This window comes from Hyaena hyaena, unplaced genomic scaffold (assembly GCF_003009895.1).
Source record: "Hyaena hyaena isolate Hyena2069 unplaced genomic scaffold, ASM300989v1 scaffold_8, whole genome shotgun sequence".
Lineage (NCBI taxonomy): Eukaryota > Metazoa > Chordata > Mammalia > Carnivora > Hyaenidae > Hyaena > Hyaena hyaena.
This window is the reverse complement of record NW_024080640.1, coordinates 1,116,204-1,129,924: the sequence shown is the minus strand read 5'-3', so window position 1 is coordinate 1,129,924 and position 13,721 is coordinate 1,116,204. Positions and strand designations below refer to the sequence as shown.

Sequence of the window (13,721 nt, the reverse complement as noted above, 5' to 3'; positions counted from 1 at the left end):
GAGCAACAGTTTGGTCGCCGATCAGCCCGTCCGTCTCCAGGGCACAAACGGCCCAGGGCTTCGGCTCTCTGTCGGCCCGCGGGAGGACGCGCGTACGAGGGGCCGGCCCGAGACCCCGGACGCGGCCCGAAAGCCACCGGCCAAGGTTCCCTCCCCTAGCCCGGCCGCGGCGCGTTGCCTCCCCACAGGCCCGGGCGCCCGGCCGGGCGCATGCGCGCGGCGCTCCCGGGCGTGCCGGCCACACTCCCCCCACCCACTCGGAGAGCTTGTCACTTCCTGCCCTCGCCCCATCTCCGTCCGGGGTCAGTCAGTCGCTCCCTGTCGCTGCGGGAGAGTCTCTGCTTCCCCCTTCCTACCCGCTCCGCGGCTGTAGCTCAGGCTCTTCGAGGAGGGGGGAGACGGAGAGAGGCAGAGAGACTGACTTAATAAAGTTTCCTGAAACAACTACTACCAAAAAAAGGCCCAAGGTGGGGGGAACCCCCATTCTTCCCCGCCCCTCTCCAAAAGCCTGAGGGACCGTTGCAGGTGGAGCGGCGCTGGGGGGAGCCGGGCTCCGGCGGCAGCCGTTGCCCCGGCGAGGGGCGCCCAGGTCCTGCCCGCTGTGGTTCCGGCTCCTTCGGTGGCGGCGGCGGCTTCTGCGGGGCGGTTCCTCCTGTCAACTGCCTGCGCCCGCGCGCCACCCGCCCGCCCAGCTCCAAAGCGCGGAGGGACGCCGTGAGCCGCCGCCGCCGTCGTCGTCGTCGCCTCGGGCCGCGGAGGGACGTGGTGAGCAGTGGCGCTTCCGCGTCAGCGCCGGCGGGGACTCTTTGGGAGCGCGTCGGGCCCGAATCCCGGTTCCCTTCGCGTGGTCCACCGAGGCTGCGCCAGGTGGGGCCCGAAGCCGCCTCCCACGCCAGGCTGTCCCCGCGGCTGCCCGGCCTGCCTTCCTTCCTTCCGCCTGCCCGCCGGCCCGCCCTAGGAGTTAAGTAAGTTGGGCGCACTTGGTTACGGGGACGGGGGCTCCTCCGGAGAGACCCCAACGCACGTGCGTGGCGGGAGGGCGCGGCGTGGGTCGGCCCCCGGCGGGAGCCGCACCTCGGCCGCCCCTGTCGCCGCGCCCGCCGCCCCGCGGGCCCCGGCGCCGGCCGTGCCCGCCGCGCTCCGCGCCTCCGTCTCCGCGCGCGCCCGCCCGGGCCGGCGAGGCCGCTGCCGCCCGCGCAGCCGGCCAGGCCCTCGCCTTGCGCTGCGCGCCCCAGGCTGCGTTTCCGGGTAGGGCGATGAACCTGTGCGGGAGTTTGGGCCGGAGAAGCCTTCGTGCGTGTTTCTTTTTCAGTTCTGGAGGAAGGTGCGGGCGCGTGGAGGGAAAGCGGAACGCGGGTGGGGGGAACGTATCTGGAAAATAGCGCCAGAGCCTCCCCAGGAAGTTCAGGGTGAGTGACGGGTTTGTGCTTCTTTTAACAGCCGAGCCGCAATGAAGAGCTTCTTACAGTAAAAGGAAAGTAGGTCTCGCCCACTGAAAATGCCTTTAAGGGACAAATACTGTCAGACTGACCACCATCATCACGGATGCTGTGAACCAGGTATACTCCTTTCTTCTCCAGTTACTTTGCCCTCCGTCAGGGTCAACTTTGCCTTGTGTTTCTTTCCAGTTTTCTTGTTCACCTGCCCAAGAAGTCATTTCTAAGGAAGCAGGCTATAATTTTCCCCAGCGTAAAACTAGTTATGAAGCTAAAAGCTTGTACAAACAAGAGGTCTCCCCTGCTTGATCCCTTAAAAAAAGTACTGCAAGTGTCACCTTAAATCTTTTCCACTAGGTCAATCACTCAGTCCCTTTTCCTTCTTTCATGGCAGCCCGCAGTTAGTAGTATACCCCCTTGCCCTCTGAATGTTTAAAACTGAAGAGAAAGGAGAAAATAGGTAGTAGAATGCTAGCATTTGTCTTTGTGAAAGTGGAGTCTTTTAAACTTTTCAAAGTTAAACGTTTCTCATGCGTTTTTATCAGGGAATAGCGGTTAGAGCCAAAAAATGAGTTTAGTTTGGGCTAAAACGATTGTTAAACTCAACTTGTTGAAAGAATCAGCTTTTTGCTAACTGCAACCTTTTAAAATTTTCTTGGACAGAATACAGTGTATGGCAACAAAAAACAAAAAACAAAAAACAACCCAACCCCTGATTATTTAAGTAGAATATATAAGTGTTTTTACTTAAGGATCCATAAGGATAGTTTATTCATTGGAACTGTTTTTAAGTTGGATTTATGTAATGAAAAAGTTCCTTTTTTGAGTCTCATGAAGAATTTTAGAAAACTTTGATAAATGTGGCATATAAACTGTTGAGTTTTTCTAGTTATTAGAAGTTTGATGTGTTTTGTCAGAAACATTTAGAGGTACAACTTACAAGTGAATCATTGAATACATATGTGAGTAGGCCAAACAGAGGCTGTTTATTCTATTCTAGTTTAAAGGCAGGTGCTTATCATTATTTTTGACCTAAAAGTTGTTAGGACTTTTTATGCGTTTGCTTGTTTTCTGTTGGAGTATTTTGACTGCTCCAGTGTACTTGGTCTTATCACAATAGGGCTCATTTCAAGTAGTGAACTTTTTTTGACTAATGGGGAAAAAGAATGGTAGTGGTAAAAGGCGAAGAAATCGCATTTTCAGAAAGCGTTTGTACACATGAGAATTAAAATTGTACTGTGACCCCATCTCCCCCACTGGCTTGTTGGAAATCAGTAATAACTTAACTTCATCTAAGAAGATAGTCCCAGGATGGGACCTTGTTTCTGTTCTGCTGTTCCTGACTTATCTAGTTTGCAGCACCCCTTCACACTGCATGTTTTGTGTGTCATTTATGTTTTACTAACTATTGGAGTTTGCTAGTTTTGAAGTAGAAGGCTGTGAATGCCTTTTATAATTGTGTTCTACTGACCTTTTTATTCCAGTTTTGCTTTGTTCTGAAAACATTTCAAGTCATTTAAGTTGAGTGAATTAAGGAAATCATTTTATTAAAGCTTCTTACTTAGGAACAAGTTTATGTGTTCATTTTATTTCTTTATTTCTTTGCCAAGTTATTGAGCACCTGTTAGGTGCTAGGCACTGTCCATGGCAATGGGGATGTAAGTGGTGAACAGAACAGATAAGGTCATTCACTTATAGGACTTTTGACTGGGAAGAAATGGATATAAAGTAAATAAGATAATTTGTGACTATACCTTATTTAGTGTATTCTGATAATTAAGTTTCCTAGAGACTTCAGTGTCTTTTTAAAGATGTTTTTCACAGTTGAACTTTTTAATGTGTGTTGGAACTTCTTTGTTTTCTTCTCCTTCATTAACAAATCATTCAAGTTGCATTAATTTTGAAAATTAAACTTTCTTTTGTGAGAAACTTTTTCAATGTAGTTTACTTTTCAGACTACCAGGTCAAAAGTAGTTAGTGTTTCTTCGCTTTCTTAGTTAGAATTAAACACTTTCTTAAGACTACTTTGGTGGAAAGCTAGAAGTTTGTTAACCTATAGAGTTGTTAATTGTCATTATTTCAGAGGAAGTTATGTGCTGAGTGGGAGGGTATTTCCAGTATAAAGAGGAATACGTTATGATGTGATAGTTTTTGAAAGATGATGCCTTCAGATGGAGGGAAGAAGGTAACATGGTGTTTGAGAAATTATTTTAATGGCCAGTCACCAGAGATCTATCCTCTTGAATTATGAATAGTGGGCAGGTCCCTGGATGAGAGCAGTGTGTTCCTGAGGAGGCCTTGATAGGATGGGTCAATTTGTAGTGGAGGGTGGTGTTACAAACCTGTCAGTGTATGTGAAGTACTTTTTTAGTTATGTTTTAAGAATGTTCCTTACAGAAATTTTCAAACATTCAGAAGTAGAGAGAAAGGTATAAGGAACCTGGTATAGTCATCACATACTCCATCAGTTATTAATACATGGACAATATCTTTTCGTCTACATTTTCCCTTCTCCACAGTTCTCCACCCTCCAACTGCTTCCCCTTCGTCTATTATTTGTAAGTAAATGCCAGATGAAAGATCTTTTAAGGTACTTGTTTTAAGCGAGGAGAGACTGTTACAAATGTAGGTATTTGATTCTGGGAAGTGTGTTCTTGGAAGGATGTAAAGACAGATGTTAACTTCTGAGTGTTTTGGTACTTTGGAGGGAGATGGTGGATTTTTTTCCTAATGGTCATGTAAATAGATCTTGGGAGGGAAGATAGGATATATGAAAGGAAACTTGTATAAAATACTAATATAAATTTTTTTAGGATTGAGAGTTTATTTTCAAACGAAGGTTTTGTTTTGTTTTGTTTTACAATGGGAACGACACAGATCTGTATATTAAGTGGATGTATCTGTGGATAACTAAGCTAACCCTGGGGTTCTTTTGAATGATGTCTCAGGATGTTGATGTGTCTGGTGGTAGCAGTGTTCTGAAGGTGATTAGGTAACACAATTTCGCTTTGGCTTTGAAATCAGATGTTGTCATGTGGAAGTGGAAGCTGACGTATTATAGAAAGTTTTCTGGAGCATTTTTAAATGAGGAAAGGGGACTCTCAGGACCAGTTACCATTTTTTCCTCTTATCCCATCCTTATTCATCACTATTTTTTTAATTTTCCCTTTCTAGAATTCTTGCCTCTTAGAGAGCCAAACCCTTGACTCTTTTGGTTCTTTATAATTATAAAATTTCTATCCTTTTCTTGGTAGATATTAATATCTTTTGGTAAATGTTTGTCAGATGTTATAATGTACAAATAGTGAAAAGAAATCCATCTAATCTCAATAAATGGTATCATCACTTTATTTACAAGATTCTGCTATTGTATCTTTAAGGGGTTGAATTCTACTTCTCTTAGATTTTGGAAACAATTTTTCAGGTTTTTTTTGTGTCAGAAAGCAGTTGATTTGTACATGATGATGTTGGTGGTGGTGGTGGTGATAGAGTATTTATTGAGCACTTACTATATCATAGGCTGTTTTAACTAGTTAACCAGTTTACTTGCATTAGCTCATTTAACTCTCATGCAACCCTAAGATCTGGATACTTTTATTATCCCCATTTTAGAGATTGAGAATGAGATTAGAGAGTTTAATTTGCCTTATTTATGTCTAATAAATGTCAGAAAAAAAAATTTTGGTGTAGTAAGTCCAGGTCTGGAGTCTTTATATTCTTAATTGCTGCAGGTAGTACCAATGTCAGATGTCTCAGAATGAATTGTAGGTGTGTGCATGTTATTCACTTAAAATACTCCTAAAGTATCTCTTAAAATTGGGAAAGTTGTACATAATAAAATGACTTGGTCCTGAGACATAGTTTCTCTCGTTTGGTGAACACTGAGCACAAGACTTGAATCCTTAAAGAGACTCTAAGGCTGTGTCTATATACAGAGCACAGCAAGCGTTAGCCCCCTTATCAGAAAGCTAACTGCTGTCCAAGACCAGGTCCTGAAGCAGTAGCAGCACACATCCCTCCTTATTTCCCCACAGACTGGACAGAAAACTGGCTGGTTTTTCTGTACCACAATCATGACTTTATTTGGTATCTGATGGGAAAACTCAGTTTTCCTTTTCAGTTACTTTTTATCATAATCTAATTTATTACATAATTACACTGTGAACCTGAGAATTTTGGAAAAGAGGCCTTTGTATATGAAAATAAAAAATTTTATTTTTAAGGTGGAAATACTATTTTTCCTTCTTATGGAAATGTGTCTTTTTCTAACATGCGCTCTTCTGAAAGCCCAGGCTCTGAAGCACTCACTAGTGAAGTATGAGGCAGAAAGTGAAAATTACCTCTGTAAAACCCACCCAGACAGAACCCTTGTTTTGTTGGTATCCCACCAGACTTTCTGTGTTTATATTAGTGTCTGTACATACACACATGTACGTTAAATTTCTCTCTGTATCTGTTTAAATATACATTAATATGAGAGAGATCATATTCCATAAGCTGTTTTTATTGCTAAATCTATTACTGACATTCTTTGTTGTTAGTATATGTAGATCTAGCTCTTGCTTTCTAATAGCCTTGAAGGATTCCGTTGTAGGGATATTTCATGGTTTATTTAGTCTGATTCCTGTTGAGAGACTTTTAAGTTGCTTGAAGTTTTTCTGAATTATTTACAGTGCTACAGAGTACTGCAGTGAACATTCTTGAACATCTGTCATTGTGCACTTCACTAGTTCTTTCCTAGGAAGTGGTTTTTGAGTTTTGCTCTCATAATTGCCCATAGAGCTATGCTAGATTGTCCAGAGGGTTTTGGAATGGTTTATGAGATGTGGCTAGGCCATCATTGCCCTAGAATTTTGGTTAAATACAGTAGTTCCTCTTCAAGGGGAATAAAAAGGCAGACATGACAGATAATGTGCTAAATAATACCAAAATACTAAATCTTTGCATTTGAAGCCTTACATAGCTTTAATTTAGCCTTGAATTGAGGATAATTTTAGTTATTTTTTCCCCGTTATTTCATTTTGCCTTACAAAGATGATGGTGAAATATATACAAATAAGTGTGATTATCATTAACATGATTGTAGCAAACCGTTGTTTTACTTTAACAGTAAATGATTTAAATAACCCTTTTTTTGTGGGGATTGGGGTGGGTGTTTGTCTTCCATGTAGTTTATATCCTGGAACCTGGAGATGCTCCTTTGTTACAGCAACCACTACAGACATCCAAATCTGGTATTCAACAAATAATTGAGTGCTTTCGATCAGGTATGAATGTTTTAGGATGTATTTTTCAATCTTCACATAGTAGTTAAAAAGTACCTAGAAATCCTTAGAATTAATTTTTTAAAAATATTAAAATGTATGCATTGGTTTTATAGAATACTTTTAATTGCCATACTTTTAAAAAGTGGATCAATAAATATTGACTTGATCTAGATTCTTTTTCAGTACTGTATATTATATATTAATATAGAAATAAACTTATTTAGTATGGTTTAAAGAAATATATGTGGTTTTTTGTTGATAATGATTTATTGTTATTTTTTGGCATATTCTTTATAAACTCTCAAAGGGCGGTAGTGAATTATATTGGGTCTTTAAACCCATTGTCAGAGTAGATTATTTATTCACAATGTTGGAGATGTCACATATTTTAGATTAATGTATCATCTCTTTATGTGACTCACCTTCTTCTGCCTAACCCTGGAATTTCAGTATCTTTAATGGAGTAGAAGATAGGAAAAACGCTTATTCCAGCCCTAGTATCTTCGGCCGCATGTGTTTAGCTTTTCTTTCTAGTAGATTATTATAGTAATTGCGTGTATAATAAGGGTACTTGTGCAGGTGCAATCCAGTGCTTTAAAATAGTTGTTGCTTACTACATATACATGATTGAGAACTGTCAGAACTGTGTTATCAGTAAGATCTTAGGCTGCTTTGATTCTTATAATCCACTTGTCCACCATTTGTAGATTTGGCTTCTTTGACATCACAGATTATTGAGTTAGATATAAAATAAACAAACACATATGATTGATGGGATACCTAACTGATGGAAACTTAAAGAATTAGAATATCTTTTGTTATTATTCTAAAGCTTACTATTTTGATGAAAAGTTTCAGAGATTCAAAGGAAGAGATGATTTATATGTAACTACTTGTTTTATGTTGATAAATTCTTTGAGGTCCTTGTTTTAAAATCACTGTAAAGAGGAATGGCATATATTTGCTTTATTTTAGGATCTAAGAAATAGTTTTTTCCTTAATCTAAAATAAAAAGGTTTTCTGATTTTACAATATGTATTTCTTGGACTTTTCATCTATAGTCCTCATGGCATTGCTTTTATGTATATTTAGTTAAGTACTGAGTGTATACCAATGCCTTGCTTATGTTGGTAAACCTATTTTAGGGTGGGTTTTTTTTTTTTTTTTTTTTTTTTTTTTTTTTTGTTTTTTTTCATTAACAGATGTAACTGATAGGTCAGCAGAGAGGGAGACACAAAATACTAAAATTTTACTTATTAAGGACAGTATTTATAATATACTTCTGGCANATCTATAGTCCTCATGGCATTGCTTTTATGTATATTTAGTTAAGTACTGAGTGTATACCAATGCCTTGCTTATGTTGGTAAACCTATTTTAGGGTGGTTTTTTTTTTTTTTTTTTTTTTTTACTTTTGATAGTTGCCCTTCATTAACAGATGTAACTGATAGGTCAGATTTCCCTATAGTAAAGAAAACTAAAATTTTACTTATTAAGGACAGTATTTATAATATACTTCTGGCATAACAGAAGAGTGGTTAGTTTCTATTTGTAGTAAGAGTTTTTATTAGCTACTTTTAGTGGAGAAATAATTCTTTTTGCACTTTTTCCTGGAAATGAAGATAATAGTTTTTCACATTTAGTTATACTCTTTGCTATAGGTTTTTAAAATCCAAAATTTACAGAGAAAGACAAATACCATATGATTTCACTAATATGTGGAATTTAAGTTACAAAACAGATGAAAATAAGGTCGGGGGTGGGGAAGAGGAGAGAGGGAAACAAACCACAAAAGATTCTTAAGGAATCTAGAGAACAAACTGAGGGTTAATGGAGGGAGCTGGGTGGGAGGTTGGCTAGATGGGTGGTGGTTACTAAGGAGGGCACTTATGATGAGCGCTGGGTATTATATTCAAGTGATGAATCATTGAATTCTACTTCTGAAACCAATATTGCACTCTATGTTAGCTAAATAAATTTAAATAATATTTAAAAATCCTACTACAATTTATTATAGTGTTCTTATTTGATTAAGTTAGAATTGGTTCATTCATAAATGCTTTGTCTTATAAAATATCCCTTTCCAAGAAGATCCTGGTCTCAAAAATCTGTGTTTAACTGTGGAGGATGAATATTTAAAAAATGAAATTGTTTTCTTTTTGCACTGTGGTCATGTAGGTTTTCTGTGTTTGCTGTTTCTTTACAATCAAAGCTAAAGAAAAGGGTCTGTGAAATGGGTAAAATGTTCTTTTTAAAATGTCCCCAGCAGATTTGCCTTCTATGTTTCATTTAGGCAAATTTTGAAAATACTATGAATTTAATAATTCTAAGTACCCAGTAATTTAAATTAGAAGTGATTTAGAAATACGCTTCACAATACAAAGAAACTAACTTTGTATTTTAAAAAAAGGGATTCTTTTACTTCATTAATGTGTCTCAGTACTAAGCAATTTTAATTTTCTCAAGATTATAATCTCTCACATATGTATTTAATCTAAAGTCTACAAAGATAGCTTTTTAGCACTGAAGTATCCAAATCCTGGTTCACTGAAACTTGGGGTAGATAGAATGGAAGTTTGGGCCACATGACTTAGGGACAAAGATCCATTCTCACCCTGTTAAGTTCCTCCTGGTCCCATTCTACTCCCAACCATGCTTTCAGTGACTCATTTCTTCCTAGGTTCTCTGCTCTACAGCTGGGTCACACACATTGCATTTAAAGAACTATCTGAAGTCCATGTTTTTGCTCTTGTTAACCTATAGAAGCTAAGTCAGGTTGGGTATTGCTGATGTGGTAGGATATCTAGCTTAATCTTTAAGCTCAGATAGTTGTCTTCAGCTATTGTATCATCTCTAAGTGATGCATCATCTCCAGCCTACACTGGGCTGTCTATGACCTGGTATGAATTCCTACCCAAGCTGGAAGTTCATAAAAGGCTGAAGAAGTTCTCTCATTTTTCAAGCCCATAGCCCCCTGTGTGCTGTACTGACTGCTTCATCAGTTTTGACTTGTTCTCTTTGCCTCACACTTCAGTTTTTGCTTTGGACTGTTTTGCTGGCTTTAAGTTATCCTTCTTGACCTCTACTATCTCTTTATTTTTGGCTGCTTTACTTGTAAATTAATTTGAATAGATTTTTTTCTTTTTGGAATTAAGTAATATTCCTATAGGAATAAATAATGTTACTGGATTAAGTCATAAATGCCTGTGGTTTAAAAAAATAATAAGGAAGTAGAAAGGAATATAAAAAATATAAAAATTAGTCTCTTGGCTCAAGCAACCACTGCTACATGGTTTGTGGGTCTTCTTTCAAGACTGTCTACATATAGCCCTCATTTTCCCCCCAATATGAATAGTAGCTGACTTTGTGCCCTGTTGTGTATATTTGCTTTATTAACAGTACATTTCAGTGTTGTTTGACATCTGTCCATAGATAGATGCCTTATTTTTTTAGGCTGTCTATTTTGCTACAACCTATAGATTTTCCATTCTGCAATCCCTGATGGTTGGGTGATTTTGAGACATGCTGTTTGCTCTGAATCCTTGGCTTCTGGTACTGCCTTGACTGGACCCTGCCTTTTGCTTGAGTGCTGCCTTAGCTGTGTTAGTTCTTCTAGGATCACATCTTTGAATTGACATCTTCAGATTTCCTCCTTTTTATTAACACTTTTAGCTTGCTTCCTTCCTTCCTTCCTTCCTTCCCTCCTTCCTTCCTTCCTTCCTTCCTTCCTTCCTTCCTGATCTCTCTCCCCAGTGAAGCAGAATTTTAGGTAACAGCAACAACAAAAAGGTGTACTTACATGAGACATTTATTAAAATTGATTTAATTGAGCTTAATATTCTTTTTTTAGTCTCTTAGCCTTCTGCTAGAGGAACTATTGACTATCCTAAGGGTAGAAATAGACAAATGAGAAGAAAAGAGAATGATAATTATTTGGTTTGGTATTCAAAACTGGTCATTAATATGAAGTTGGTATCTTTTTTTGAATACTTGTAATATTATTGAGATATATAATATCATAGAAAAAAGATTCTGCTTGTAGAATACCCTACTGTGCAAGGAAGGGCATCTTTTCTCACTCTTAGGGAGGAGTAAATTGTAGTGGAAAATGAGAATTAGCTTTGTGTGATATTGGTATTGTCATTATCATTTTAAATTTAGATTTGGTCATTTACCTTCTTAGAAGAGTTTGTTTTGTTTTTGTACTATTTAAAGCAACATTACTTACATTTAGTGTAAGCTGTGACTGGATGGGGATGCCTCTGACCTGACTTTGTAAACAAAAACTTAGGTTGGAAGTGTGATTTGTCAGAGGTACATTAAAAGAATGCCATACGATATGGATTTTGTTTTTGGTTTTTTTGGTTGTTACATAACAATTGTAGGAAATTTAAAATTGGACTAGGTATTTTTTGGATGAATAAGAAAGTTGTAGATTTAATTGATTTGTCATTCTTAAGCTTCTTCAAAGCATGTCATCTGGGACTATGTTCCTAGACGAGCAGCCATTTATGTTACTTTGGGAATTTCTTAAAGGCACAGACCAGATCCTTTTGTGTTTCTAGTGAATAGCATTGTGACCTCATAGGTGTTCAGTAAATGTTTGCTAAACTAAAAGATTCACCAAGTAGGTACTAGAATAATTTTATTCTATTTATGAATTTACTGTAGTGTGGCAATGTTCCATAATTAAGCTAGTAATTTTTTTTTTTTTACGAGCTCTTGTAGGTGATTGCTTTAAGATAATTTAAATTTTCTTAAGTTCTCCCTGTTACCTTCAAGAACTTTTGTTAAAGGAAGATCAGCTAGAAGTTTTCTTTGTATTGGCCTTGGAAATTAGTTTTGTCACAAATTACGGATTTGCTTGCAATGTTGAGATGATACTGTGTTTAAACAGTCATGCTAAAAGTGATTGAGCTCATGTGTGAATCATTAATAAAGCCACAAATATACCATTTAAAAATCATTATTGCTACAATTTAGGGACACCTGGTGGCTCAGTTGGTTAAGTGTCCGGCTCTTGATTTTGGCTCAGCTTATGATCGAACGGCTTGTGCCTCGCGTTGAGCTCTGTGCTGACAGCACCCATCCTGCTTGGGATTCTCTCAGTCCCTCTGTCTGCTCCTCCTCCATGTGGTACATTTGCACATGTGCTATCTCTCTCACAAAATAAATACATAAACATTTAAAAAATTCATTATTGCTACAATTTAAAATGATCGTTAACTAACATTCATATATTAAGAGGAAAAAATGAAAGCTTATCTTTGTCTAGCATAGAAGAGTTAGAATTAATATCACATCAGGTAAAATGACTGCAATCCACCCTACTGTAAAACTGAATACTGATTCCTTTTGAAAAAAATCTTGTGAACATTTTTCTCCGTACATGGAATGCTTTTGACATTAAGGAATAGCACATGACTAAATCCTTAATGAGGTTTTAAGTAATTTTTATGAGCATCTATTATGAGAATCGGAAATATTCACTAATTAGCTAATTTCTAGGTATCAAAAATCTGCCCTTTGGAGGGCTGGTTTTTTGGAAAGATACTGATTAATGATCTGTGTAAGCAGTAAATAGTGAATTCTAAGATAGCATTAAAACCTGAGGCAAGAAAAAGTTATTATATAGGAAAAGGAATAATTAGGAATAAAGTAGCATGGCTCTTGCTGGATCAAGAGTTGTGGAAGAACTTTATGTTGCTGTGTAGATGACCATGTCTGTTATTGTTGTCTCAGGTGGTAGAAAGTTTTAGCTATTGATGGAGGCAGAGTGGATTGGCTGTGCCTCATTGTTAGTGAGCAAAGCAATCAAAAAATAGTAGCTGATTAGACCGTTATGACCAAAGTCATTGTGACTGCATGGGAAAAACAACAAAACCTTAAATGGGAACTACTAACTTAGGGAAGAACTTCTATTGTTTGAATTTATGGAATAGATGACATCTTATTTTTCTCATTTGTAACATGTGTAAGTTGAATTAGAAAATCTTGGAGGTCTAGGGGTGCCTGGGTGGCTTCAGTCTATTGAATATCTGACTTCGGCTCAGGTCATGCTCTTATGTTCATGGGTTTGAGCCCTGGGTAGGGCTCTGTAGACAGCTCAGAGCCTGAAGCCTGCTTTGGATTCTTTGTCTCCCTCTTTCTGCTCATGCTTCTTTCTTTCAAAAAATAAACCATTAAAAAAAGTCTTTGAGGTCTCTTTTTTGACTTCCCTATCAACTTGACGTAGACTAAAAGAAAGTTTAATTTATAGAGAAGATTTTCTTAAACATAGATTTCTCCAGTATGTCATTTGACAGACAAAAATCAGGCATGGTCCTGAGGGCTGGGAATATAGTGGGAAGAATATAGATATCTTCTCTGTCCTCTTTAAGCTTCCAGTTTAATGGAAGGACAGAAAAATAGTTACAAGATAGTGGGATATTATAGTATAGATGTATAGCATGCTATGGGAGTAGGGGTGAAGAATTCTTAACAAAAAACAGAAGGGATCAGAAGGCCTCCTGGAGGAAGCAACATCTAACCTAGAGTTTGAAGGATTGTTGGAATTGAGCTAGCCAGGGAAATGGGAGATTGTTATAGTCAGAGAGAAAAACATAGGTGAAGATCTGAAAAGTGAGAGAGAATTTGGTGAACCTGTGGCTCTGAAAGGAATTTGATGTACCTGGATCAACACAACATGCTTGTGTCTGTGCATGTGCTTGTGGGTGGGGTGGGGTGGAGTGTGGGGAGCATTTGTGAATGAGTATTAAGATTGATTAGTTCAGGTTAGAGCTAGAGACTTGTTTTAGGGGGATGTTTATTGGGAACAGATAGACACTCTACTGAATGTAACTAGCTCTCTAACTAGGACTAAACAAGAATCTATCTATCTATATATATAGATATAGATTTTTTTTTGGTTGACTGAGAGAACCTGATAGACAAAGTGAGAGCTCTGATTTAAGGATGCAGTCTTCTATTTTTAGCAGTAACTTTTTTTTTCTGATTTTCTTTTTTTTTTTTTTTTTTT

At 38.4% G+C, this 13,721-nt stretch overlaps 1 protein-coding gene across 3 annotated transcripts in view; it reads left to right on the top strand.

Annotated features, from left to right (window-relative positions):
• The first annotated feature begins 266 nt into the window (after positions 1 to 266).
• Positions 267 to 13,721, top strand: part of ZNF800 (zinc finger protein 800) — a 47,472-nt gene continuing 34,017 nt past the window's right edge. For 2 of the 3 annotated variants that reach the window (XM_039243154.1, XM_039243168.1), the window contains exons 1-3: positions 880 to 965; positions 1,441 to 1,559; positions 6,608 to 6,703. In XM_039243154.1, the coding sequence (XP_039099085.1) occupies positions 1,499 to 1,559; positions 6,608 to 6,703 (157 nt within the window). In that variant the 5' untranslated portion in view covers positions 880 to 965; positions 1,441 to 1,498. Of the gene's footprint in view, positions 468 to 879; positions 966 to 1,440; positions 1,560 to 6,607; positions 6,704 to 13,721 lie in introns of those variants that run through there. The other variant, XM_039243160.1, reaches the window with a different exon arrangement.